The sequence below is a fragment of the Heteronotia binoei genome, chromosome 8 (genome assembly GCF_032191835.1).
Source record: "Heteronotia binoei isolate CCM8104 ecotype False Entrance Well chromosome 8, APGP_CSIRO_Hbin_v1, whole genome shotgun sequence".
Taxonomy (NCBI): domain Eukaryota; kingdom Metazoa; phylum Chordata; class Lepidosauria; order Squamata; family Gekkonidae; genus Heteronotia; species Heteronotia binoei.
Window position 1 is genome coordinate 101,630,864 of NC_083230.1, and position 26,078 is coordinate 101,656,941.

A 26,078-nucleotide genomic window follows, 5' to 3' on the forward strand; every position below is an offset into this window, starting at 1 on the left:
GAGCCAATCTCCAGGTGGTGGCTGGTGATCTCCTGGGATTATAACTAACTAATGGAGAAAATGGCCGCTTTGGAATGTGGACTCTATGGCATTAAAGCCCACTGAAGCCCCTCCCCTCCTCAAACCTCCCCCTACCAGACTCCACCCCTAAAAATCTCCAAGCATTTCCCAACCTGGAGCTGGCAACCATAATTCTGTAGAATTCAGGAAAGGAATCTTGACTTCTTTGGGGCTTGATTCACTTGAGAGGGAGCTATGATGGACTACCTCTAAACGCCCATGGGAATCCAATCCAGCCAAGGCTGAACGTCTACAAAAATGGACCACAGATCATTTGTACTTACCATAACACCAGGAAATGGAGATAGTCTCAAAAAAGACCAGGAAGAGGAGACACATGCCGCTGGCAGAGTAATAATCGAACAGCTTGAAAACATAGATGCCACCCTGAGGGGACAGAATGCAAGGCCTTAATACAGTTAGAGAGCATCAAGGCAAATGAAGATAGAAAATCCCATTAAAAGGGAGCTCAGCACAGAGCAGAGGAGAGCTCTGAAATATCGTCTCATAAGCAGGTTGACAGCAGGCATATCTGCGCTATGAAATTATATCCATTTTATGCTGGTTTAATTGCTCCGGCTTCCCACCAAGGACCTTGGAACTGCAGTTTGGGGAGGGAGGGGAGAATTCTGAAAGAGACCTCTCGCTGATAAGGTTTCTGTTTGACTGCCATGACTGATCTAACTGCAAATTCATAATAGACAACTGGCGGGGGGCGGGGAGCTGGAAAAAAGGAGTTTGAAGAGGTCAGATTGGGTTGGTAGTTCAGTTCAAAATTTAAGCAACACAAGCACAAGGGGTACTAGAGGCAGGCTTCAGTTTTCCTTCCCTCCATTGTCGTCAGCATGGGACTTTCTTCTATAGCTTGTGGTAGGAACTGATGCTTGCTGCATTTGGTTATCACTCGCAGCCTAAAAAGAATTTCCTGGTCTTCACATACATCCTCACTCTAATTAGCAGAAGTCTGAGTTTCAACCACATCCCAAACAGCGTTAGATGTTCTTTTCCAGGGGACATTTTTACATTCAGGAAAAACTCTATATGCATTGGGTTAGATCCAGGCTCAACTGGCCATCTTCACCAATTTCCCCTTCCTGCTGCAGACCTCTCCCTCATTTTTAGGCAGGGCTTTTTTGGTAGAAAAAGACCAGCAGGAACTCATTCATATATTAGGCCGCACCAACTGATGCAAAGCCAGCCGGAACTGCATTCCTGCTCAAAAAAAAGCCCTGTTTTTAGGTCAGTGGGCTGCACAGTTAGATCAGTCATGGTAGTCAAACAGAGGAGGGAGGCAGGAAAAATTTAGCCTGGCCCCCAACCCATTTTAAATACGCTTTCAAATATGAAGAGTACATGCAATGTTTATGTATTTATCCCCCATATTTATAACTCGTCTTATTTCCTGAGACTTGAGACAGCCAACAGTACATGAAGTTGCAAGGACACAAAACATAAGCCTCCTTAAAATCAAATAAAAATACACAGCCAGTGTAACACAGAGAAAAATCTGCTAAAAACTCCCACCCCATTTGACTTCCATTTCCTATTTTAAGGAACCGTCTCTTATTTATTAAACACCCCTGGGAAAGAAGAGATGCACCCTTACTTCAAAAAATGTGATTTAATACAATTCAAGGATGGTATATTTGTGCAAAGCACTGGTGATTCCATGCCAGTAATAGTTTTGATGGATTGAGTCCTTGACTGATTGGTGATATTCCAACAAATACAAGAAGCCAGGCATCTGTTGGCTGTCCCATAGCTTAGGCTGGCCCAGCTGGCATCAGCCAGAGCCTGTTCTGTGGAATGGTCTCCCTAGGGATGTCAGTCTCCAGTGGGACCTTGGGATCCACTGGAATTGCAGTTCATCTCCAGTTCCCCTGGAGAAAACAGAAGCTTTGAAGGGTGGTAGACTTTATGGCTTTGCACCCCACTGAGGTCTGTGTCCCCAGCCTCCACCTCCAAATCTCCAGGAGTTTCCCAGTTTAGAGGCCCCTTCTCCCTTGCCAGTGAGCAAGACCGCACAGGAACACAGTTCTGGCTGGCTTGGTGTCAGGGGGTGTGGCCTAATAGGAAAATGAGTTCCTACTGGGCTTTTTCTGCACAAAAGCCCTATGTGGAACAATGGTGATGTCAGGAGCGTGGCCTAATATGCAAATGAGTTCCCGCTGTGTGGGTGATGTTAAGGGTGTGGCCTAATATGCAAATGAGTTTCTGCTGGGCCTTATCTACAAAAAAGGCCCTGCTGGCAACCCTCTCCTGAAGAGGTTGGAGATCTTCGAGAAGCCCCAAGAGGCCTGCTTGTTTGCCAGGGCTTTGGAGAGGACTCAAATGGTAGGCATCTGTTGAAGGAGTGAGAGATCTGGGGTCTGATATTTTATTCTGGAAATTTTTAAAACTATTACTCTAACCCACCTTGAACCACAAGGAAAAGAAGGGTATAAATCTTTAAATACATACATTTCATTTTCTTATGGTCCCCAAACTGCATCCTAGTGCACATGTTCATTTGTTTGTTTGTTTGCCACGTGCACACATGATGGGAAGCCATCATTGGCTATGGAATCCTAACATATTTTCATATGACAAAAATAGATGTCTGCGCATGCCTTACATGACAGTGCACAAACACTCAGGGAACCATTGTGAGTGAAATGGCTCACAGTCACCAGGTGAAGCGAACCAGGTGCCCCAATGGCATGGGCCACAAACCAGACATGGATTCTGCTGAATCAATAAAAAGCACATGACATGGCCCTTGAGGCTCTTTTGGGTAAGTTTCAACTGGATGACATCTAGGGTTGCCAGGTCTGTATTGGAAAATACCTGGAGACTTTAGGGAGAGGGTGGGGTTTGGGGAGGGGAGGGGTCTCAGCATGGTACAATGCCACAGAGTCCACCCTTCAAAGCAGCCATTTTATACAGGGGATCTGATCTCTGCCATCTGGAGATCAGTTGTAAAAGCAGGAGATCTCCAGGCCCCACCTGGAGTCTGGCAACCCTACGTCTTTCTCCAGTCCATGATAACAGAAGACTAGTCGAAAATGCACACAGAATTTGGATAACTTGGAATATTGGGATTCAGAAAACAGAGAAGAGTTTACGGTGATTTAACAACCTTTGAAGACTAAATTCATTGCTAGGCAATAGCAAGCAGCAGAGCTCTTAAGAAATTTGATGTCTCTTATGGGAATCTCCGGGCTTTCTGTGCTGTAATTATATATGCTGAGATGGACAGAAAGATACCAATAAAAAGCTTTTTACCCATCTTTCCCTCCAGGCCTTTAGCTTAAACCTTTAATTCTCCTTTCCAACCATAACCAAATTACAAGGACAGGCAACTGCCATTGCCTACAGACATTCCTTTATACCCTTGTCCTTCTCTGTTTTTTCTCCTTTTGCCTGCTTCTGACTGTAAGCCATCTGATCTGTATCTAATAATAATAATGGGCTTCACATATTGCTGCAACAACCTGGTGGAGACAAGGAAACACATAGGTTGGGTTTACCTGGGTGATGTTGGACAATCCAATGAGGTAGGAGATAAAACAGACCACAGCAATGAAGATTTTCTTCCTCGCTCGGAGCAAATGTGGAAACTCATCCATCAGGGCTGTGATGAAGCCTTCCACAGTGCAAAACTGCAGGAGGAGAGAGAGCATCATCAGCTTTCCTATTTGCACTGCTGTTCCTTTTTACCCACCCCCTGGAAAATTTTCATCTCGCCCTTGGCATCCACTATTTTTTTCCAATATAGACCTGGTTTGCCTAAGGGACATCTGTCATCATGACACCAAAGTGTAAAAATCATTCATTCGCTCATCAGTGCTTAATTTCATTCCCCAGGTTCCCTTCCTTTCAGGGACATGGTGGGAGAAATGCCACGAACTAGACATGGATTCTGCTGAACCAATTAACAACAAGGCAAAAACAAGTTTCAAGGTTCCTCCATAGTCAAGCAGCAGTGTAATACGAATCCAGCTAACAAGGATATTGCAGAGGTCTTTCACTTCCCCTACAACCTGAGCCTTTTTAAACTGGAGTTGTTGTGGTTTGAACCAGAAGGAGAAGGAGGAGGAGGAGATTGGATTTATACCCCGCCCTTCACTAACTGAACGAGTCTCAGAGTGGCTTACAGTCTCCTTTCCCTTCCCCTCCCCACAGCAGACACCCTGTGAAGTAGGTGGAGCTGAGAGAGCTCTGACAGAAACTGCTCTTGAGAGGAACACCTCTGTGAGAACTTGTGGCTGACTCAAGGTCACATCAGCACGTGCAGGTGGAGGAGTGGGGAATCAAACAGCATACCCAAGTCCATCTTGGAGACACCTCTGCCTTTTTGAGAATGAAATTCCTTATGTTCCAATACCAATGAGGGCCAATCCTGATAGGGATCAAGGCATGGGGGGGGGGGCTCCTGTTCCTCCCCCTTCCACACAGCATTTTCAAGGGTCCAAACCTCTGGCATTAGGGATTCTTGAAAAGAGCACACCAGTGGAGGGAACTGGCTCCCCCGCACTGCTTTCCCCATCAAGATTGCCCCCCGTCCCCAGCATTTGCAAACAGACAGAATTCCTTCTTACAAATGGTGGAGATGTCCCTATGATGGACATGGGGATGGTGTTGCATCTCGTTTGGCTCTCAGTCCAGCAGTGCCCTCCCATGGGCATTAACTAACCCAACTGCTTGCTCCCACAAACTGGTGGCATCGTGGGAGGGGGCAGTTGACAAGCTGACCCTGATGACCGTTGCTGCTGAACTGACTGAGCCAGGGGGACCCAGGGCTGGCCCTGCCACTAGCAAACTAGGCAACTGCTTAGTGCGCCGGTGACGTTATCAGTGCAGGGGAGGGTGCCAGAAATTAGCCTCGCCTAGGGTGCCAGACAGTCTAGGACTGGCCCTGGGGACCTCAGGTGCTGGCAGAGTTGCTAATGTCTGCATCTGATTGCACGTGGCCTTCAGGAACCCTCTGGAGCACAGAACATAGGAAATAGAGCTGGAATGGACCTCAAGGGTCATCTGACTCCAACCCCTTGCACAATGCAGGACATTCACAGCTACCTCCCCTCCAACCCACTCCCCAATGACCCCTGCTGTATGGCTAGAGGAAAGCAAACAAAAAAACCCTCCAGATTCCCTAGACCAATCTGGCCTGGGGGGAAATTTCTCCTTGACCCCCAAGTGGTGATCAGTATCACCCTGGGCATATAAGGAAGAGTCAAATGAGCTGAGCATTGGCTCATCCCTTCCTGCCCTCCCTCTCACCGTCTGCTGAAACTCATGGAATCTGCATTGCTGTCAGATGGCCCTTAAAAAGGTAAAGGTAGTCCCCCTGTGCAAGCACCAGTCGTTTCCGACTCTGGAGTGACGTCGCATCATGACATATTCATGATTTTTACGGGGTAGTTTGTCATTGCCTTCTTCAGTCATCTACACTTTACCCCTAGCATGTTGGGTACTCATTTTACCGACCTCAGAAGGGTGGAAGACTGAGTCAACCTTGAGCTGGCTATCTGAACCCAGCTTCTGCCGGGATCAAACTCAGGTCATGAACAGAGCTTAGACTGCAGTATTACAGCTTTAGAAGAAGAAGAAGACTGCAGATTTATACTCCACTCTTCTCTCTGAATGAGTCTCAGAGCAGCTTGCAATCTCCTTATCTTCTTCCCCCACAACAGACACCTTGTGAGGTGGGTGGGGCTGAGAGAGCTCTTACAGCAGCTGCCCTTCCAAGGACAATTCCTGCAAGAGCTATGGCTGACCCAAGGCCATTCCAGCAAATGCAGGTGGAGGAGTGGGGAATCAAACCCAATTCTCCCAGATAACCACTACACCAAACTGGATTTACCACTCTGCACCATGGGGCTCTTGGCAGATGGCCCTTATCCTCTGCTTAAAGACCTCCGAAGATGGAGTGGCCCACCATGAAATGAGTTTAAGAGCCAGTCTGCCCATATGATCCACAGCAAATTTATTTTAACTATTTGTTCATTTAACAAATGTTCTTTGCACTGCATCTTGCCGTTGTCATCCCCCACCTTGCAAGCCACACTTTGATTTGTGAGCCATTTGTCAGGAGAATGACACCAAGTTCTGAACCCAAACAGTCTTCCTTTGTAAGGCTTTGTGACATATGTAATACCGGATGCTTGATGAAGAGGCTACAGGCAGCTCTCGGATGTTGCTCTTCAAAGCTTGCTTGAACACCACGGTCCCTCTGGGGCACTTCTGTGTGCAAGTTTATTAAGAAGCAACACTAAAAGTAATTAATTTCAGGAGTGTCTGATAGAGTAGGGCGAGCCGTCACTTTGGAATTATCTTGCAGCTACCTTGAGAAAAAGCGGTGTTGGTAAACAGAGGGAAATGAACTGCTTTTTAAAAAGCTGTTTAGAAGACCTAAAAGCAGGGCTTTTTTTTAATAGCAGGAATGCACAGAAACGCAGTTCCAACTGGCTTGGCATCAGGGGGTGTGGCCTGTTTGATGTAGTGGTTAAGTGCACAGACTCTTATCTGGGAGAATCAGGTTTGATTCCCCACTCCTCCACTTCCAGCTGCTGGAATGGCCTTGGGTCAGCCATAGCACTTGTAGGAGTTGTCTTTGAAAGGGCAGCTGTTGTGAGAGCTGTCTCAGCGCCACCCACCTCACAAGGTGTCCATTGTGAGGAGAAAGATATAGGAGATTGTAAGCCGCTCTGAGTCTCTGATTCAGAGAAAAGGGCAGGTATAAATCTGCAGTGTTCTTCTTCTTCTTCTCATTGATGCTTAGCATTTACCTGAAATATAAGCATTGCTGCCTTACTAATCAATAGCAACCAAACAGAGTAACGTAAAAAGACAGAACAGGAGAAAAAAAGCCACATGGGCATTCAAAATCAACCTCAAATCCTTATTAATATACAATTGTTCATAGAAATTACAATGTGACAAAAAATGCAAAAGAGAAACTACTCCCGAAACAATAAGTTCAATATTAATGTCCGTTCAATATAACGCTCCTACATTCAAGAGACAATGACAGCAATAGAAAATAGTCCATTTTCTATTGCCGTCATTGTCTCTTGAATGTAGGAGCATTGGTCTCCAATATGAATGATTTTAGTCATGATCGAAGGTATTTATAAGAATTATATATTGTATTGTTTGATACTGTAATGTTTATGTATTAGTGATTTTTAACTCTTTACTCATGCAGCTCGTTGAAGCCTCGTGTGAAACAGGGCAATTAGCACATCCCTGTTGCATCCTACTGCCTTGCTGCATTCCATCTATACATTGGCTAACAGAGAAGAGTTGGAGCATTGGACTCTGTCTTCACAGCATTACACACTACTTCCCGACTTCAATTTCTAGGAACAAACTGCCGGACATTAATATTGAACTTATTGTTTCATGAGTAGTTTCTCTTTTGCACTTTGTGTCACATTGTAATTTCTATGAACAATTTTATATAAATAATTGAATTTCTAAGGATTTGAGGTTGATTTAACGTGAATGCCCACGTGGCTTTTTTCTCCTGCCTTACTAATCAATGGCAGAGTTGCTATTTGAACTGCAGATTAGGAATATAAACCTAGATCTTCTGAAAATTATGGTGGTGGAAAATGCTGCCAAGCTGTAGCTGATTTACTGCAACCCCATAAGATTTTTCAAGGCAAGAGATATCTAGAGCCAGTTTGGTATAGTGGTTAAATGTGAGGACTCTTATCTGGGAGAACAGGGTTTGATTCCCCACTCCTCCACTTGCACCTGTTGGAATGGCCTTGGGTCAGCCACAGCTCTCGTAGGAGTTGTCTTTGAAAGCGCAGCTGTTGTAAGAGCTCTCTCAGCCCCACCTATCTTACAGGGTGTCTGTTGTGGGGGGGGGGAGGTAAAGGAGATTGTGACCGCTCTGAGATTCAGAGTATAGGGCTGGATGTAAATCCAATATCTTCTAAGACACAAATAAATTCCTGTTGGACTTTTTCTACAAAAAAGCCCTGTGTAGAACAATGGTGATGTCAGGGGGTGTGGCCTAAAATGCAAATGAGTTCCTGCTGGGCTTTTTCCTACCAACAAAAGCCCTGCCTAAAAGTAATAATGAATCATTATTAGCATTTGTGCCATTTTTATTAGCATTTGTGCCATTTTTAAAAAAGTTCTTTGAACTAAGAACAAGGTAAAATTCCACCACAGCTGCATCTCCTCTGAACAATCAATTATCAGTATCCAAGATACTGCAATGAATGAATTATCTTAGAAAGGGGGGGCGGGGAAATGGACTCCTCTGTTTTAAGAGCTTGGTTGCAATATGTTGATAGTGAAAGGAATTTTTTCATTGATTCGGATAAGCTGTTCTACACGTGCAGCAAAAGTTCACCGTGCAGTTTTTTTCCTGGATTATACAGTCAAATTTTGGGCAATAGATTGCATTTTTGAAATCTATAGAAAAAATGTCCTCTGCATATAGAAAAGTAATAGATTTGGTAGACGGGTTTTAGGCTGGCCCGATCTGCTAATAGCTGCATACGCAAGGGGTTTCTCTCTGCTCAAGAAGAGCAATAAAAAGATACCTGCCCATACAGGAACAGCTGAATCACATGGTTCTACTGCAGCTCTGAGATGTTAACAAAGTTTAATAAGAGGTTTAAGCTTTTGCGTGCATGACAGCAAGTGCCGCTGGATTGAAACTTTGTTTTCTTGCTTTATACCCATCATTCATCCATCTGCCTCTGTATTGTCTGTCCTGATTGACAGCCGCTCTCCAGGGTTTCAGGCAAAGAAAAATGTTCTGCAGCATTGGCTACCAACAGACATCCATTTTGCGGGGGATGCTAAGGGCTGAGTCTGCTGGGAACACCCTGCATGTCAACATGTACTCTACCATGTCGAACAGCAATTGCAGAGGGAATGGCATTTGTGTGCCTCTGAATCTGACCTGTAAATATCCATCTTTGTGTCACTTTTTTTTTTTTTAAGAGCCTTGTCTGGAGGAAGGAGAAGAACATCCTTTAAACTTTTCAGTTCAAGTACATCACTGTCCAAGACGTTCATTATTCCACATTACTTACTAACAGCTTGCCCTGACCTCAGGGCTTTTTTTGTAGAAGGAGCTCCTTTGCCAGTTTGGTGTAGTGGTTAAGTGTGTGGACTCTTATCTGGGAGAACCGGGTTTGATACCCCCCTTCTCCACCTGCACCTGCTGGAATGGCCTTGGGTCAGCCATAGCTCTGGCAAAGGTTGTCCTTGAAAGGGCAGCTTCTGTGAGAGTCCTCTCAGCCCCACCCACCTCACAGGGTGTCTGTTGTGGGGGAGGAAGGTAAAGGAGATTGTGAGCCGCTCTGAGACTCTTCGGAGTGGAGGGCGGGATATAAATCCAATATCTTCTTCTTTGCATATTAGGCCACATACCCCTGTTGTATCCAATCCTCCAAGAGCTTACAGGGCTCTTTTTACAGGGTCTACTGTAAGCTCTTGGAGGATTGGCTACATCAGAAGGGTGTGGCCTAATATGCAAAGGAGTTCCTGCTACAAAAAAAGCAACCCTGCCTGACCTGGATAGCCTAGGCTAGCCCTATCTCATCGGATCTCAGAAGCTAAGCAGGGCTAGCCATGGCCAGTACTTGGATAGGAGATCTCTAGGAAAGTAGAGGGTCATGATGCAGAGGCAGGCAAGAGCAATCCACCTCTGAACATCTCTTGCTTTGAAATAAGGGTCACCCTAAGTCAGCTGAGACTCAACGGCACTTTGCAACACCACTAACAGCCATAGCAGCCTGAATAGCTTGAGCTGGTCAGAGCTTGGAAGCCCAGCAGGGTCAGCTCTGGTTACTTGGATGGGAGACCACTAAGACTAGGTTGCTATGCAGAGGAAGGCAATGGCAAACTCCCATGAGAAGTCACCATAAATTGGGTGTGACTTGATGACACATTCTTCTCCTCCTCCTCTTCCTCCTCCTCCTTCTTCTTCGTAGTAGTAAAGAGTCCTTTGCAGATGCCTCAACCCAGATGCAGTCCACATGTGGAGGGATCTTTCCCCTTCCAGGCTCCCAGACTACACATGCTGGAGCTATGCTACACATGGTATCCTTCTCCTTCACTTCCCCAGATCCTTTTGAAACATTCAGGGTCAGTCTTCTCATGCAGTATTAAATTTGAGTTCAGGAGATGCATCGCTGACATTCAGCACCAGCACTTCTAAATTTGATAGGTAATATGCAAATTTAGCAAGAGCCCCGTGGCACAGAGTGGTAAAGCTGCAGTACTGCAGTCAGAGCCCTCTGCTCACGACCTGAGTTCAATCCCAGCGAAAGCTGGTTCAGGTAGCCGGCTAGAGGTTGACTCAGCCTTCCATCTTTCCGAGGTCGGTAAAATGAGTATCCAGCTTGCTGGGGGGAAAGTGTAGATGACTGGGGAAGGTAATGGCAAACCACCCCGTAAAAAGTCTGCTGTGAAAATGTGAAAGCAACCTCAACCCAGAGTCGAAAACTGTCAAGAGTCACTCCATTTTGTTTATTCCAGTTTGTTCCTCTTGCCATATTTATCTAACATACAATGCTATGCTTGTGCTTTGCTATGCTGCCTTTAAAGCATCCCGTTGCTTGCGGCTTATCGGGAGGGAGGATGGCATGCCTGGGAATTGGCTAGTTACTATGTAACCAAGGTCGAGAACTGGAGGAGACACAACCCAAGAACTGATAACACCACCTGGGGTGATGAGAGCTTCTTAGAAACCCTGCGCAAACCCCCGCTTTAGCTTGGTGAGCTTTGGCTTGAATTATAACGGTCAGGGCAAAGGTTTATAAGCACTAGGAACTGGCAAGAAGGCCAGTTTCGACAACGCGTGTGTATGCCCATGATGCTGGATTAAAGATCTTGAACGATACTTGTCTTATCCGTGTCTCTGAGTCTGACAAAAATGACTGGTGCTTGCACAGGGGACTACCTCTACCTTTACCTTTTTAATGCAAATTTAGCAGGGTCCCCTAGACTGAAGGGCTAGAAAAGGGGGGGGGGGTTACAAATTACCAATCCTGGGATGTGAAACAGTATGGTATAGGCTAATCTCATCGGATCTCATAAGCTAAAAAGGGTTGTACATGGGCAGAAGACTACCCAGGAAGACCTTGCAGAGGCAGGCAATGGCAAATCATCTCTGATTAGTCACTTGCCTTGAAAACCCAATGGGGTCACATCACCATAAGTCAGCCACATCTTAATGGGACTTTACACACATAACCAGATGTCAGGATGTAGAATAGTATAGCCCAATTTAATCAGATCTCAGAAGCTAAGCAGGATCTGTATTTGAATGGAAGACCACCAAAGGAGGATTCTGCAAAGGAAGGCAATGGCAAACCACTTCTGCCTCTCACTTGCATTTAAAGTTCCTTGCTGGGATTGCCATAAATTGGTTGCAACTTGATGGCACATACACAGGGTTTTTTGCAGGAAAAAGCCCAGCAGGAACTCATTTGTATATTAGGCCATGCTCCCTGACATCACCATTGTCTCACACAGGGCTTTTTTTTTGTTAAAAAAGCCCAAGCAGGAACTCATTTGCATATTAGGCCACACACCCCAACATTACCATTGTCTCACACAGGGCTTCTTTGTAGAAAAAGCCAGCAGGAACTCATTTGCATATTAGGCCCCACCCCTGGTGCCAAGTTGGTTGGAACTATGTTCCTGAGCATCCCTGCTAAAAAAAAGCCCTGCACATACATGCATAGATGTGTGACACAATGCTCCATCTTCCCTACAGCCTGACTTTCCCCCACCACTGTTTTTCCAGACTTAAACATTTTCTTCCATACCCAGGAGAATTTGTTTAGATTTCATTGCTAAGTGCTTTGCTTTAGTTTCCAAGTTCAGCATTTTAAAAAAAATTCTGGTTGGTTTTTTTAATCTATTCTTTTCTCCATCCACCCACGTCTCTTCTCTTGGGTCCATTTGTTTTATTATTTTAATTTATTTTCTTTTTTAAGAAAAAAAATGAAGGTATTTTTATTTTTCAAAAGGGATTTGCAGCATTTTATGAAGGTTGAGAGCCACTTAAAATCCAACCAACAAACAAAAATGAGAGACTCTTCTGCGGTCCTCTCCTTTTGTATTCCAGCAAAAATGCAGTCAAATGGAAGTGAACGGCTGATGTGCATATGAAAGAAAGGGCTCTAGAAAAAGCTCAGTAGCTCTTCATAATACGGGTAAGAAGGCAGAAAGCAGCAAAGCTTCATAATAAAGGTCTGCGGGATCAGAATAATGCTGAGGAAAAAGAAGAGGAAGAGGACTAGGTTTTTATACCCTGCTTTTCTCTATCCTGGAGAGCTCCATGGCACAGAATGTTAAAGCTGCAGCACTGCAGTTCAAGCTCTGCTCACGACCTGAATTCGATCCCCGGTGGAAGCTAGGTTTTCAGGTAGCCAGCTCGAGGTTGACTCAACCTTCCATCCTTCCGAGGTCGGTAAAATGAATACCCAGCTTGCTGGGAGGAAAGTGTAGATGACTGGGGAAGGCAATGGCAAACCACCCCATAAAACCGTAAAAATGCCGTAAAAATGTTGTGAGAGCAACGTCACCCCAGAGTTGGAATTGACTTGTGCTTGCACAGGGGACCTTTCCTTTCCTTTCTCTATCCTAAGGAATCTCAGAGTGGCTCACAATCGTCTTCTCTTTCTCTGCCCACAACTCATACCTTGCAAGATAGGTAAGGCTGAGAGAGCTGTGACTGATCTGAGGCCACCCAGCAGGCTTCCTATGGAGGAAAACTGGGGAATCAAACCCAGTTCTCTGGACTAGAATCCACCGCTCTTAGCCCCTACGTCCCACTGGCTCCCACTCTCAGTTGGGGAGGGATAGTGGCTCAGTGGTAGAGCATCTGCTTGGTAAGCAGAAGGTCCCAGGTTCAATCCCTGGCATCTCCAACTTAACAGGGTCCAGGCAAGTAGGCGTGGAAAACCTCAGCTTGAGACCCTGGAGAGCCGTTGCCAGTCTGAGTAGACAATCCTGACTTTGATGGACCGAGGGTCTGATTCAGTATAAGGCAGCTTCATATATTCATATAATCAGCCAGTCAGGAAACCACTGTAGGCCAGGATGAGCTCCAGGGATGCCAGATGTCTACTGTTCTGTGCGAGCAGTGTGAAAGGATTATTGTCTGTGTGGAAGGATTATTATCAGTGAAGCACTTAATGCACTCTATTGACAGAACCCCCATCTTGAGGAGAACTAAAAACAAGGAACCACGTCTTTGGTTCTTGCCTCTGGCCACTCTCTCAGAAGTTGCTTTGCAAACATCTTACCTGGCTGTCGAGTCCCAGCATCACTAACATGGAGAAGAAGAGAATAGACCAGAGAGGAGACATGGGCAGCTGGCTGACAACCTGTGGGTAGGCGAGGAAGGCCAATCCGGGACCTGCAGTCATTCAAAATACATGGAACGGTTACGGTTTTACTCGGCATGTGGCTTTGGATTTGCTGACATAACTGGGTTAGGTCTCATTTGCAAACAAAAGTATTGAGCAAGGGACAGGGAGAATTGTTAAATGGATTACACAAACATCTTTCCCTGTGCCTTTCGACAAGCAAGCAGAAATCAAGTTCTCTTTCAAGTTGTGCTTCCTTGGGAAGTTCCACCCTCTCTTTTCACGGCATCCATTTACTATCTCTACCTTGGCTTCCCTGAGTATCTTTTCCAAGGCAATTTCAAGGAAGACTTTAAAAAACATTAAAGCAGCAGTAGTTAATAACACGAACAACCTATACAACCGACAGAGGAGTAATGAAAAAAGTAATGAAACAGCAAGAGTGATAACTCATATAAAACCTTTACCAAATGCAAACATTAAATAATGCAGAGAAAGACCACCCAAGTTTGTGGAATCACAGCATAAGGCTTGCTTCTGCAAGGCCTTCTAAATATGCCTGACTCCCTGGAATGACCTGTCTTTAAAAAAAAATTAAGCATGGTCCCACTTTCCTTAACACCTTATGAGAATACAGTCCAATTTTTGAAACTACTTCTTAGGCTGGTATTGGGGTTGCCAAGTCCCTTGGACCTGGTGGTGAAGGGTGGGGTGTGTGTGAACTTACCGGGAAGCAGGGAGGAATGCTGGAAATAAACATGATGTGCCTAAGTAACCCAGAATTAGCTTCTACCATAGAGTTTTGCCCCAAAACCAGAGCATCAACACCCTGATGTCACCAACATGTCCATATCACTTCTGGGTCTGTGTTTGTTTCTGGCTTCTTGCTTGTTTGGGGGGAACAGAGAGGAATGAAATTGGGGGCCTCTGCCCATACCAGAGGGTTTGGCATCCCTTGGCCACCAGCAGGGGATGAGGATAGGATTGCCAGATCCAGGTTGTGAAACTTCTGGAGATTTGGGGGTAGAGACTGGGGAGGACAGGGACTTCAGTGGGGTACAGAGCCAGAGTCCACCCTCCAAAGCATCCATTTTCTCCAGGGAAACTGATCTCTGTAGTCTGGAAATGAACTAAAATTCCAGGGGCTCCCCAGGTCCCACCTGGAGGCTGGCATCCCTACCTTCTGTTGGAAGAACAGACTGGTGATGGCTCTTGCTCACTCTTCCAAGACTACAAACACCATAGAGCAAGTCAGATAGATAGGTTCATATAAGTCTCCTTCCTGTCTGATTCTAGTTTCACTCACCCTCTCTAACCAATAGAATGTAATCTCAAGGAACTTCCTTCCTCCTTGTTCCGAAGCAAGCAGATGGCCTACTATAATCCAAAGCCATCCAGTTAGCTAGAATAGTTTAGAATAGTTTTATCTTCACCTCATTTCTTTGTTATGTTTCTTTCAATAAATTCACCAGTATTGGTTTCTTAACTTAAAGCAAGGCTCTCTGTGCAATTTGTGAGATAGCGTGGTAACGATTAGACCAGGCCACGCTACTGCTCTGAAGCTCAGAAAGAGCAGTCTACTAAGTGAAGGTAAGGATGGCAGCCTGACCACTCCAGTCGTCCTAAACCAGACCCAACACATTCCTAGCACATATATACCTCATGCCAGCACAGCAGTCAAAACAGTGCACCATCAAAATTTCCCTCTGCCTCTCCCTGGAGCAGGGCTTGGAGATCTCCTGGAATTACAACTCATCTCTAGATGACAGAGATCAGTTCCCCTGGACAAGATGCCGTTTTGAAAAGTGGACTCTAAAGTCCCTCCCCTCCACAAACTGCCCTCTCTAGGCCCCACCCCCCAAACCCCAAGGACGTTTTGTTTGGGGAGGGACGGTGGCTCAGTGGGTAGAGCATCTGCTTGGTAAGCAGAAGGTCCCAGGTTCAATCCCCGGCATCTCCTACTAAAAAGGGTCCAGGCAAGTAGGTGTGAAAAGCCTCAGCTTGAGACCCTGGAGAGCCGCTGCCAGTCTGAGAAGACAATACTGACTTTGATGGACCGAGGGTCTGATTCAGTATAAGGCAGCTTCATATGTCCATATGACTTTCCCAACCCAGAGTTGACAGCCCTTCCTCTCACACCCCCCCCCCTCCCCAACCATCATATGAAAGTGAGTGACACGGCCAGGCCAGATTCTTGGACCCTCCCCAAGTGACTAGGCCTCCTCCCCGCCCCCTCTCAGTATTCCTGAATTCTGCCTTTGTAGCCAACTGTTGCAGCTTTTGCCATTGAATGCCCCTGCATTGAAGAGGAACCTAAGAAAGGTATGAAAAGTATGTAACTAGAAAGGGACCTTGGGGGAAGGGAAGACTGCTTCTGTGTCCTTTCATACACAATAAAGCCTGAAGGAAATGTGTGCCCTTTTGTGATAAGATGAAGGGAAGCAACATGCAAAATAGATTTTTTTTCCCCCTCACTGGAAGCTTTCAGTACCTTTTCCAATGGGTTTTTATTGGCATAACAACAGGAGTTTTCAATAAAGAATGAATAAGGACATTTTAGTATTGTTTATAATGCAATTTTACAAAAATCTCTTTCATAACATTTTTTTTTTCCCTGCAAGAATGCTTTAAATTTCATAAGACTCTTTGGGTTGTCAGACAAGATTTCTTTTTATATGTTTACTATCTCCTCCTGATCTGAAAGCAAGTATTTGCAGCTGGGTTTTATTTATTGATGTTCAAATATTGCTTGCCTGAGCCCCAGAGACAGGAAACCAAATACAGAAATATTTCCATAGAGGCCCACAATCCTCCACCCACTCACTAAACCAGCCCTGGGATGTCCAGGCTGCAGAAAGGTCCATGATCAGATCTCCAGCATGGTTTTTATTGCTAACATAAGTGCTGGGGAGAAGTCAGATCAGGGTACCGAAAGGGCTGGGGAGGGATAATTCTTTCCCCTGCACCATTGTCTTCATTTCAAATTGTTGTGGCTCAGTGGTAGAGTATCGCCTTGGCGTTCAAAAAGTCTCAGGTTTAGTCCCTAGACTCTCTAGGTCAGTGGTCCCCAACCTTTTTGGTACCAGGGACTGGTTTTGTGGAAGACAATTTTTCCAGGGACGGGGGTGGGGCCGATGGTTTCAGGATGATACAATTGTGCACTTTATTCTATTAGTTTGTGTGGTGGTTAGGTGCGTGGGCTCTTATCTGGGAGAACCGGGTTTGATTCCCTACTCCTCCACTTGCAGCTGCTGGAATGGCCTTGGGTTAGCCATAGCTATCGCAGGAGTTGTCCTTGAAAGGGCAGCTTCTGGGAGAGCTTTCTCAGCCCCACCCACCTCACAGGGTGTTTGTTGTGGGGGAGGAAGGTAAAGGAGATTGTGAGCTGCTCTGAGACTCTGAAATTCAGGTGGAGGGTAGGATATAAATCCAATGTATTATTATTATTAATACTACATTGTAATATATAATGAAATAATTATACAACTCATGGCTTGGTTGCTAACAGGCCCTGGACCGGTCCTGGTCCACGGGGTCCAGGGGTTGGGGACCCCTGCTCTAGGTCAAATGATAAGATAGAAGCTAGCATGGTGTAGTGGTTAAGAGTGGCAGATTCTAGAGGCCATTTCATAGAAAAAGAGGCGCTGGAGCTCATTAGCACAACGCATTTGCATAACTCATGTGCACATGCCACACACCCCTGACATCACCGGGAGATGTACTAGATTATACCAGCTCAGCATCTACCTTAAAATGCTTCTTGAATTGTAACTGTCATAATAAAATTTAGTTTGTCAAATCTTAAAAAGGTAAAGGTAGTCCCCTGTGCAAGCACCAGTTGTTTCCGACTCTGGGGTGACGTCACTTTCATGATGTTTTCATGGCAGACTTTTTTTAGAGTTTAGCAAAATTCTCACGAGGGGGGAAGTTGAACAATGTAGGGCTGTCAAGGTCTCGGGCCGGGTGGGGATTCCCCTGCCCCAGAAGTTCCCAACGTTGCCGGTGAGATGACATCACTTGCAGTGACGTCATCACGCCGGCCACTCTAGGAGCTTCTGGGAAAACTCTATGGTTTTCCCGGACGCTCTAGCAATTTGGGAAGGAAAACTCTATTGTACCTATTGTACCGGATGCTGCGGGGGACTTGACAACCCTAGAACAATGGAGCCCAGAAGCAAGTATTTTGAGAGGATTGGGGGTAAGAAGAAAGAGCACAATAAAATTTAGAGGTTCTGGAGCTCTGCTCCTGTAAGCTCCTGCCCAAAATGAGCTCCTGTTGGCCTCTAATCTAGAGATCATGTTTGATCCCCCCCTCCACCTCCACATGAAGCCTGCTGGGTAGTGACTTGGGACACTCAGAATTCTCTCCACCCCAGCTGCCTCAAAAAGCGCCTGTCACGGGGAGAGGAAAGGAAGGCAGTTGTAAGTCACTTTGAAACTCATTATGGTAGAGAAAAGTGGGGTATAAAAACTAACTCTTCTTCTTCTAGTATGTAGGGCTGACAGGCTGCGCTCAGCAACCAAAGGGAGGGGTGGGGAGCAGACACATGGGTGGGCTGTGATTTCAGCATGTGACTAAAAGTTGTGCCCAGAAATGACAGTGGGTAAAAACACAGATACAGATTCCTCACTAGCCTTTATCCTGGTCCCGTGGTCCTTTTTCCTGCGGTTCTTCTGCACGATTTTGCTCAGGCTGCCATGGGGTGCAACTTGCCCTGCCTCTTTCCCGAGTTCCCTCAGCAGCTTCAGGATTCTCTGAAAACCAGGATCCTGAAGCGGCAGAGGGAACTTGGGAAAGAGGTGGGGCAAGTCGCAGTTCTGCAGCAGAAGAGCCACTGGGAAAAGGAGCAATCAGAGTTTCCAGCAGTTCCTAGAACTACTCATTGCCAGTTTTGGTTTGTGCCCAGAAGTGATGTAATGGCATAGAGGCTGGCACCATTTTTATACTTTATTACTCTTCTCCCCCTGCCACTTGGAATGACAGTGGGCAACACATTTAATTTCAACCCTTTGGTTCTGGTCTGACCTCCTGAGGCAACAGAAAACAGAGGCCAGGAGGTCCACCAGTGGGGCCAGGACAACTCCACAGAAAACAACTCCACGCCATCTTCTCTATATGACAGCCCTTCAAGGACTTGAAGATGATATACATGGTACACAATCCTTGGGACTAGGGCTTTTTTTGTAGCAGGAACTCCTTTGCATATTAGTCCACCGCCCTGTAAGAAAAGCCCTGTAAGCTCTTGGAGGATTGGCTACGTTAGGAGGGTGTGGACTAATATGCAAAGGAGTTCCTGCTACAAAAAAAGCCCTGCTTGGGAGGGACTACCCTGAGGATTTTGTAACGTATATGTGATAGGAGTTCAGTGCCTCCCAGATGCTCAGTTCTGATCACAGCTGCAGCATGTGGACAGAAGCAGCGTCAGCCTATTCACCACCAACATTTTTACTTCTTGAAATGGCCCCAGGGAGCCACTATGTCCTCCGGTAGGGAACTTACGCAGATAATGGCAATGCATAATTTTCCCTACCAGAGTAAATAGCTGCTCCCAGGAGGAATTTCAAGAAGTAAAAATGGTACAGTGGGAAGGACGAAGCCACTTCTATCCATGTGCTGCGGTCATGATCAAAACTGGGCATCCGGGAGGCACAGAACTCTCTCATCACACTTCTGACTCAAAGTCCTCGTGGCCACTGTGAGGACTTTCTGTGGAAGTCATACTAGTCACAGAATCCAGCTATTTTTTGGCACAGAATGTTAGGATTCTTAAAAGACAGAACAAGGTGGGCAACTAAGAACACAAGAGAAGCCATGTTGGATCAGGCCAAAGGCCCATCTAGTCCAACACTCTGTGTCACACAGTGGCCAAAAAAACCAGGTGCCATCAGGAGGTCCACCAGTGGGGCCAGGACACTTGAAGCCCTCCCACTGTTGCACCCCCCAAGCACCAAGAATACAGAGCATCACTGCCACAGACAGAGAGTTCCATCTACACCCTGTTGCTAATAGCCACTCTGCTCCAAATGTTTATCCAATCCTCTCTTGAAGCCATCTATGTATGTAGCTGCCACCACATCCTGTGGCAGTGAATTCCGTGTGTTAATCACCCTTTGGGTGAAGAAGTATTTCCTTTTATCTGTTGTAACCCAACTCCTGTGTTGATCTGAACTCTGAAACAACAGAACAAAGTTAGAGTCCAGTGACACCTTTAAGACCCAGCAAAGTTTTATTCAAGATTTGAGCTTTCATTGGTCTTAAAGGGCCACTGAACTCTAAGGATTTTTTAAAAAGAAATCCTTGGCCACATTTGCCCTACAGCCAGACATTTCATAGGCAACATCTGCTTACCTGAGGATGCGAGCTCTGGTATTGACTTCTTGGTGATGTGAGCCATGAATCCCACAATAGAAAAAATAACAAAGCCTGCAAATATGCTTGTGGTGGAATTTATGGCACAAACAATGATGGAGTCCCTGGAAAAGAGAAGCAGACAATAGCAAAGGGGGAAGACCTCACACCCTTCCCATCCCACCAAACATTCAGAACAGTCCATATGCCAGAGATGAATCTGCCCTGAGCCCTTCATGGGAAAGGGTGGGCTATAAATTTACAAAATAAAATAAATAATAAATAATCTATTCCAGAAATGCTAAGGCAGTTACTGGTAGACTACCAGTAGTAATTAGGGTAGGTGAATATACAAGTGTCACGTGCAACATTTATGCATGTTTTTCTGCTATTATTTTTTGGCATAAAAGGAACCTTACTGGATCGAACCCAAGAGCTATTAAGTCTAGCATCTTTACAACCATGAATAACTTTGGAAATCCCAAAAGCGCAAATAGAATTAAGCCTCCCCCTGTAGATGGCATCTAGTAACCTGACTTCTGTGGCTAATAGCTGTTGATGGACATGAATTTGTCTCCTCTCCTGTAAAGCCATTTAAATTATTATGCGTTGTAGGCAGAACTTGTCCCGAATCTACCGTAAATCAGAGATCCTCATTGCAACAGAACTCAGAAAGAGGGGAAACATCAATCAAAATTCCCTTTCTCCACACCATGCATGATCTTCTATGTCTTCATCATGCTCAACTTTTTCTAAAGCAAAAAAGCCCTTCCTTGGAGAAAAGGAGTCCAACTTCTTGCTCATTGTGTTGTTTTTTTTCAGTCAAATATGTCAACTTGTAAATACTGCAGCCAGTCATATGGTTGCTGTACCATGCTCCACACATGTTGCATTATTGCATTATGCTGGTGACCCTGGGAAATGATTCACAAACACAGAGGATCACTGTGCTAATGTGGTTTGTACTGGATTCCCATCTTGTTGCTGAGTTCCCTGCTTAGGAACAGCAAAGTTGTAACTGGCCTAGGATCAAAGGATCAGAAGCCATTGCAGCCAAAGTTCCCTGTAAGCTGCACTAGGAAGCATGGGTGCACAAAATTTTAACAGGCAGCTCAGGAATTTTTGCCTCAGCCCATGAGTTAAGGCATTTTACCCTCCATTGGAAACGATGGAGGATGGGGGCATCTCCTTCTGGGTCCCATAGAATTGGACCCCACTGATCCAATCTCTTTGAAATGTGCTGCCAATTTGGTGCCTTTACTTCAAAAACAGCCCCCCAGAGGCTAAGATACTTCCTGAATTGATCCTCCATTATTGCCTAAGAGGCCCATTGACTATAATGGTCCTCATAGGCTCTAATGGAGCAAAAAAAAAAAAACCTCATTGGGCTTTGCAGTATGATCTGTAACAGGGGTGGCCAAACTGTGGCTTGGGAGCCACATGTGGCTTCTTCACACATATTGTGTGGCTCTTAAAGCCCCCATCACACTGCTGGCAGGCTTGGAGAATGCATTTGAAGTTGCTTTCTTTCCACCTCCCCTTCCTTCCTTCCTTCCTTCCTTCCTTCCTTCCTTCCTTCCTTCCTTCCTTCCTTCCTTCCTTCCTTCCTTCCTTCCTTCCTTCCTTCCCTCCCTCCCTCCCTCCCTCCCTCCCTCCCTCCCTCAAACATCTGATGTTTACGGCTTGTGGCTCTCAAGCATCTGACGTTTATTCTATGTGGCTCTTACATTAAGCACGTTTGGCCACCCAGGGTGGCCCCTTTCCTAGAAGTCTGAAGATCTTCTGTTTGTCCGGCCTGAGTCCATTGCACATAAATTTCAGCGGGCAACCCTGGTTTCTGACATTCTAAGAGAGGGAGGGTCTCTTCGGCAAACACAAGTTGTAGGAAAGGCTTTTCTTTGCAAGAGACACCAGTGAGCAACTGCCAACTAGAACAAGCAATACTGATGAGCCAATAGTGTGACTTGGTATAAGAGAATTTTTCTCCCTTAAAAAAAAACCTCTTCATATCTTGAAAAATGTTTTGTTATCCTGAGGTCAGAATAAAAGGGATAGAAGAAGAGTGTCGTGACCTTTCAGGAGGAAGAGCAGGGGAAAAGGGAGCAAAAATATAGGTTTGATTCAAATGCTCATGCGGAAGACCAGTTGTCACCAGCAATTGCTTCCCTGTGGTTGGGTTAACAAAGCGATCCTGAACAGAGTTAACCCCCTTTCTAGTCCCACTTGCTCCAAAGGACTTAGAAGGGCATTAACTCTGCTTAGGACTGCATTGGACGAGTCTTAAATGAAGCTTGAGGTTCACAAGCAAGGCCCAAGTTACTTGTTAATGGATTAAGAACAGGAAGGGGTTTAAGAGGTTTTCCTTGTGAATGTTTAAAGCCTCTTCCGCTCTCTCTGGAGATACACCATGTTCATGAAAAAAAGCAGAAGGTAGCAAAAAGCATTTCCAAAGGAACATCACATGCTCAGCGAACCCCCTAAGGAAGACGCTATTCATTAAAAAAAGATTACAGAGAGAAAACTCTGGAAAAGTTCGGAATGTTCAACCGATAGGAAAGAAGGCTAGATTAAAAACTGCTGGGGAAGCAACAAACCCAACATGGCTGCCAATACCACGTAATAATGAGAGCAGATTTCAAAGTTCTGACCGCTGTGGGCAGCTTCTCATAAGGCAGTCTTCTGCACGCATTGGGCATTGTTTGTGGCACGCTGACTGCCAGGGCTTTTGTGGTAGAAAAAGCCCATCAGGAACTCATTTGCATATTAGGCCATGCCCCTTGACATCACCATTCTTTCGCACAGGGCTTTTTAATAGAAAAGGCCCAACAGGAGCTTATTTGCATATTAAGCCACACCCCCTGATGCCAAGCCAGCCGGAACTGCGTTTCTGTGTGTTCCTGCTAAAAATAAATAAATAAATAATACAGGAAACTTTGCTGATTTGCTAAGAGAGCTTCTTTTGCTGTTGGATAGAGTTTCATATCTCTTTGTTCCTCTCCCCTTGGTTTTCCAACAGATGTCTCGTGCTTAGGGTTGGTGGAGGCTAAAGGCATGTTTGCTTCTTGACTCTTGCTTTTAAAATTAGTGCACAAAGCTTTTTAGAAGCCTACTATTATCTCCTGTGTCTTGAATTCCAAGCGATATAGGGCTCAAACTAGATGTGATAGCAGGACCTGGTAAAAACCCTGGTTAGTTCCAGAATATCCCAGATTACAGTTAGTTGATGCAGTGCAGTGGCAAAGGGAAAGTCTCCGTATTGCAGACTTTTCGGCTGCTAACACCGGCACTTTGGGCCGACTCAGAGATACCTCTGTAATCAACCCCAAAAATCCCTCTGCATGCAAACATCTGTCACCTGTCCTTGTCCTGCCCTCACCCCGTCCTCCAGCCTCTGCAGTGCGACTGAAAAAGCTGCCACTTGCAAAGCGGTAGGAAATTTTTGAACCGCACGCCAGTCACCTCCTTGGTGTCTGGAAGCGGAAGAGCGCAAGCAGAAGGGTTCGCAAGCGAGGTGTCTTGGCAGTGTGAAACTGTCAAGCCGCCCCAAGTTGCATCCGTTTTTTAAAAAATTAAAACTGTTCAGTGTGCATGCGTGCACATGTTCACATATGCACGCATGTGCACTTATGCACGCGCATGTGTGTTACTACTGAAAGTGCATGGGGACAGAAAAGGTGTGCAACGGCCACCTGAACATGTCCATGTCACCCCATGGACGGAATGGGGACGGCTTGCGGGGGAGCATTGATCTATTTGCAAAATCATGTTACTTAGGCAGGTGTGTGTAAGTTACACAGTGAACCAATAACAGCTCTCTGTGGGGAATTTTAAAAAGGAGAAAACACCATGGAGGGGAAGGTGGTTACTGCCATGTGCTCCAGTTGTAAGGAGAAGAGGACATGAATGGGTCTGCGAGGCACAAAACTGTGGGCGGCAAACACTGATGCAAAGTCCTCGTGTCATCCACCAACATGAGGACTTTTTAATTTGCAGATCAACCCAAAGTCCAGGTACTGGGAAACAAGGGGTTCCAGTTTTGCTTTCGTGTGAAGTACTTCAAATTCTCTAAATCACTATATAGCTCCTAGCATGACTAGAGAACATTAAGGGAGACGCTACAAACCTGTAGACATTGTTGTGAAAAGTGTTATAGCTTCCCAAGGCAATCAGAGACCCCAATCCTAGACCATAGGAGAAGAAGATCTGCGTGGCTGCATCCATCCAGACCTGTTAGGGGAAACAAATGCAAATTTAACATAGCCTACTAAAGTCAGAGATTTTTCAAATGTTCAATCCTGGCATCTCCAGTTAAAAGACCTGACAGTAGGCAGGCCTTGAATTCAGCAGGAGCTCACAGGAGCACAGCTCCTGAACCTTTCTGAGGGTTCCCCCTCCTCCTTCCCACCTACCTGCCTTGTCCATTGAATAGTAGGTGCAGCTGAATAACAATCCCAGGATTAGGAGAGTGGGCAGCCAGCCAGCCACCAGAAGCTTTGCCACACCCCCAGCAGCCCTCATTAACCCCTGGAGAAGCTCGTCACCCTTTCCCCACTTAGGCTTGCCAATCCCCAGGTCCCAGCGGGGGTTCTTCCACTTTCCCAGATGCCTTCCCACCCCCAGTCAGCTGGCCGGAGGGGGTAAGCCCCGCCCCCAGAGGACCATGTGCCTTTGGAGGCTTCAGTCTCCGATTGAAAGGCTTCCTCTTGGGATGGTGTGTCTGTGTTACTTTGAAGAAGTTGGCAGCAACTCGTGAGTAGAGACGTCAATCTGTTGCTTCAGAGTCACCAGAAATGGGGTGGGCGGGGAGGGAAACGTCTGCTGAGCACTTCATTATTCCCTATGTGGAGATCGATTCTCATAGGGTATAATGAGGAATTGATCTAGAGGTTTTGGGGGCTCTGGGGGAGCTTTTTTTTTAGGTAGAAGCACCAAATTTTCAGTTTAGTATCTAGTGCCTCTCCCCAAAGTACCCCCCAAGTTTCAAAACGATTGGACCAGGGGGTCCAATTCTATGAGCCCCAAAAGGTGCCCCTATCCTTCATTATTTCCTATGGAAGGAAGATATTTAAAAAGGTGTGCTGTCCCTTTAAATGTGATGGCCAGAACTCCCTTGGAGTTCAATTATGCTTGTCACACCCTTGTTCCTGGCTCCGCCCCAATGTCTCCTGGCTCCACCCCCAAAGTCTCCTGCCTCCACCCCCAAAGTCCCCAGATATTTCTTGAATTGGACTTGGCAACCATATCCCCACTTCTTATGTGGTTTGGGGTGGCGGGTGGCTTGCTGGTCTTTTGACTGTGGGGGGGCAGTCAAGGAGAGCCCCTGGTGAGTGAGGCCCACTTGGAAGCCTCACTCTCCTGGGGCTCTCCTTTCTTGCATCAGGTTGCTTTTGGCTATCAGGTTGCTGAACATGAGCTATGTTCAGGCCTTGAATTCAACTTTCTCACATACACCCCTCCTCTCCACCTAGCTACCTTGTCCACTGAATAGTAGGTGCAGCTGTATAACAATACCTGGATGAGCTCCACCACCTATTTTACAAAATGACCCCTGGCAGTAGGTGATCTTAAAGACCTCTGGAAAGCCACTGCCAATTGGAGGAGACAACACTGACTTTGATGGACCAAGGCTCTAATTTATTATAAGGCAGTTTCATATATTCATAAAAGCTGCACGGGATTGAGCCAAACAGTTATTTGATCCATAATATGGCAGTGGATTCTACATTTCCACTGTTGAAAGGGGTCTTTGAATTCCAGGAAAAGCTAGGTTAGGGAGTGTCAGACTTGTTCAGACAAAAGTCACTTGGTATGAGGGCTACAGCACAGAGGAATATTGGGCCCAGGATCAAAGAGGGGGAAAAAACCAGTTAAGTTCTAATTCACTGTTTCAGACAGTGGTCAGCTGGATAACTCTTGATATCCATTGCATTGGGAAAAGTGCAGAAAAGGGCAACTAGAATGATTAAAGGGTTGGAACACTTTCCCTATGAAGAAAGGTTAAAACACTTGGAGCTCTTTAGCTTGGAGACACATCGACTGCAGGGTGACATGACAGAGGTTTACAGGATTATGCATGGGATAGAGAAAGTAGAGAAAGAAGTAATTTTCTCCCTTTCCCACAATACAAGAACTCATGGGCATTCAATGAAATCGCTGAGCAGTCGGGTTAGAACACATAAAAGGAAGTACTTCTTCACCCCAAGGGTGATTAACATGTGGAATTCACTGCCACAGGGGGTGGTGGCGGCTACAAGCATAGACAGCTTCAAGAGGGGAATGGATAAGCATATGGAGCAGGGGTCCATAAGTGGCTATTAGCCACAGCTTATCGT

General features: G+C 45.8%; 1 protein-coding gene across 1 annotated transcript in view; it reads right to left on the reverse strand.

Annotated features, from left to right (window-relative positions):
• LOC132575752 (sodium- and chloride-dependent GABA transporter 1-like) overlaps positions 1 to 26,078 on the reverse strand; it is a 71,771-nt gene that overhangs the window by 19,499 nt on the left and 26,194 nt on the right. Inside the window, exons 7-11 of the mRNA XM_060244442.1 lie at positions 23,870 to 23,973; positions 19,747 to 19,871; positions 13,335 to 13,447; positions 3,570 to 3,701; positions 345 to 447 (exon numbers count right to left, since the gene is read on the reverse strand). Of these exons, the coding sequence (XP_060100425.1) occupies positions 345 to 447; positions 3,570 to 3,701; positions 13,335 to 13,447; positions 19,747 to 19,871; positions 23,870 to 23,973 (577 nt within the window). The remainder of the gene's footprint in view (positions 1 to 344; positions 448 to 3,569; positions 3,702 to 13,334; positions 13,448 to 19,746; positions 19,872 to 23,869; positions 23,974 to 26,078) is intronic.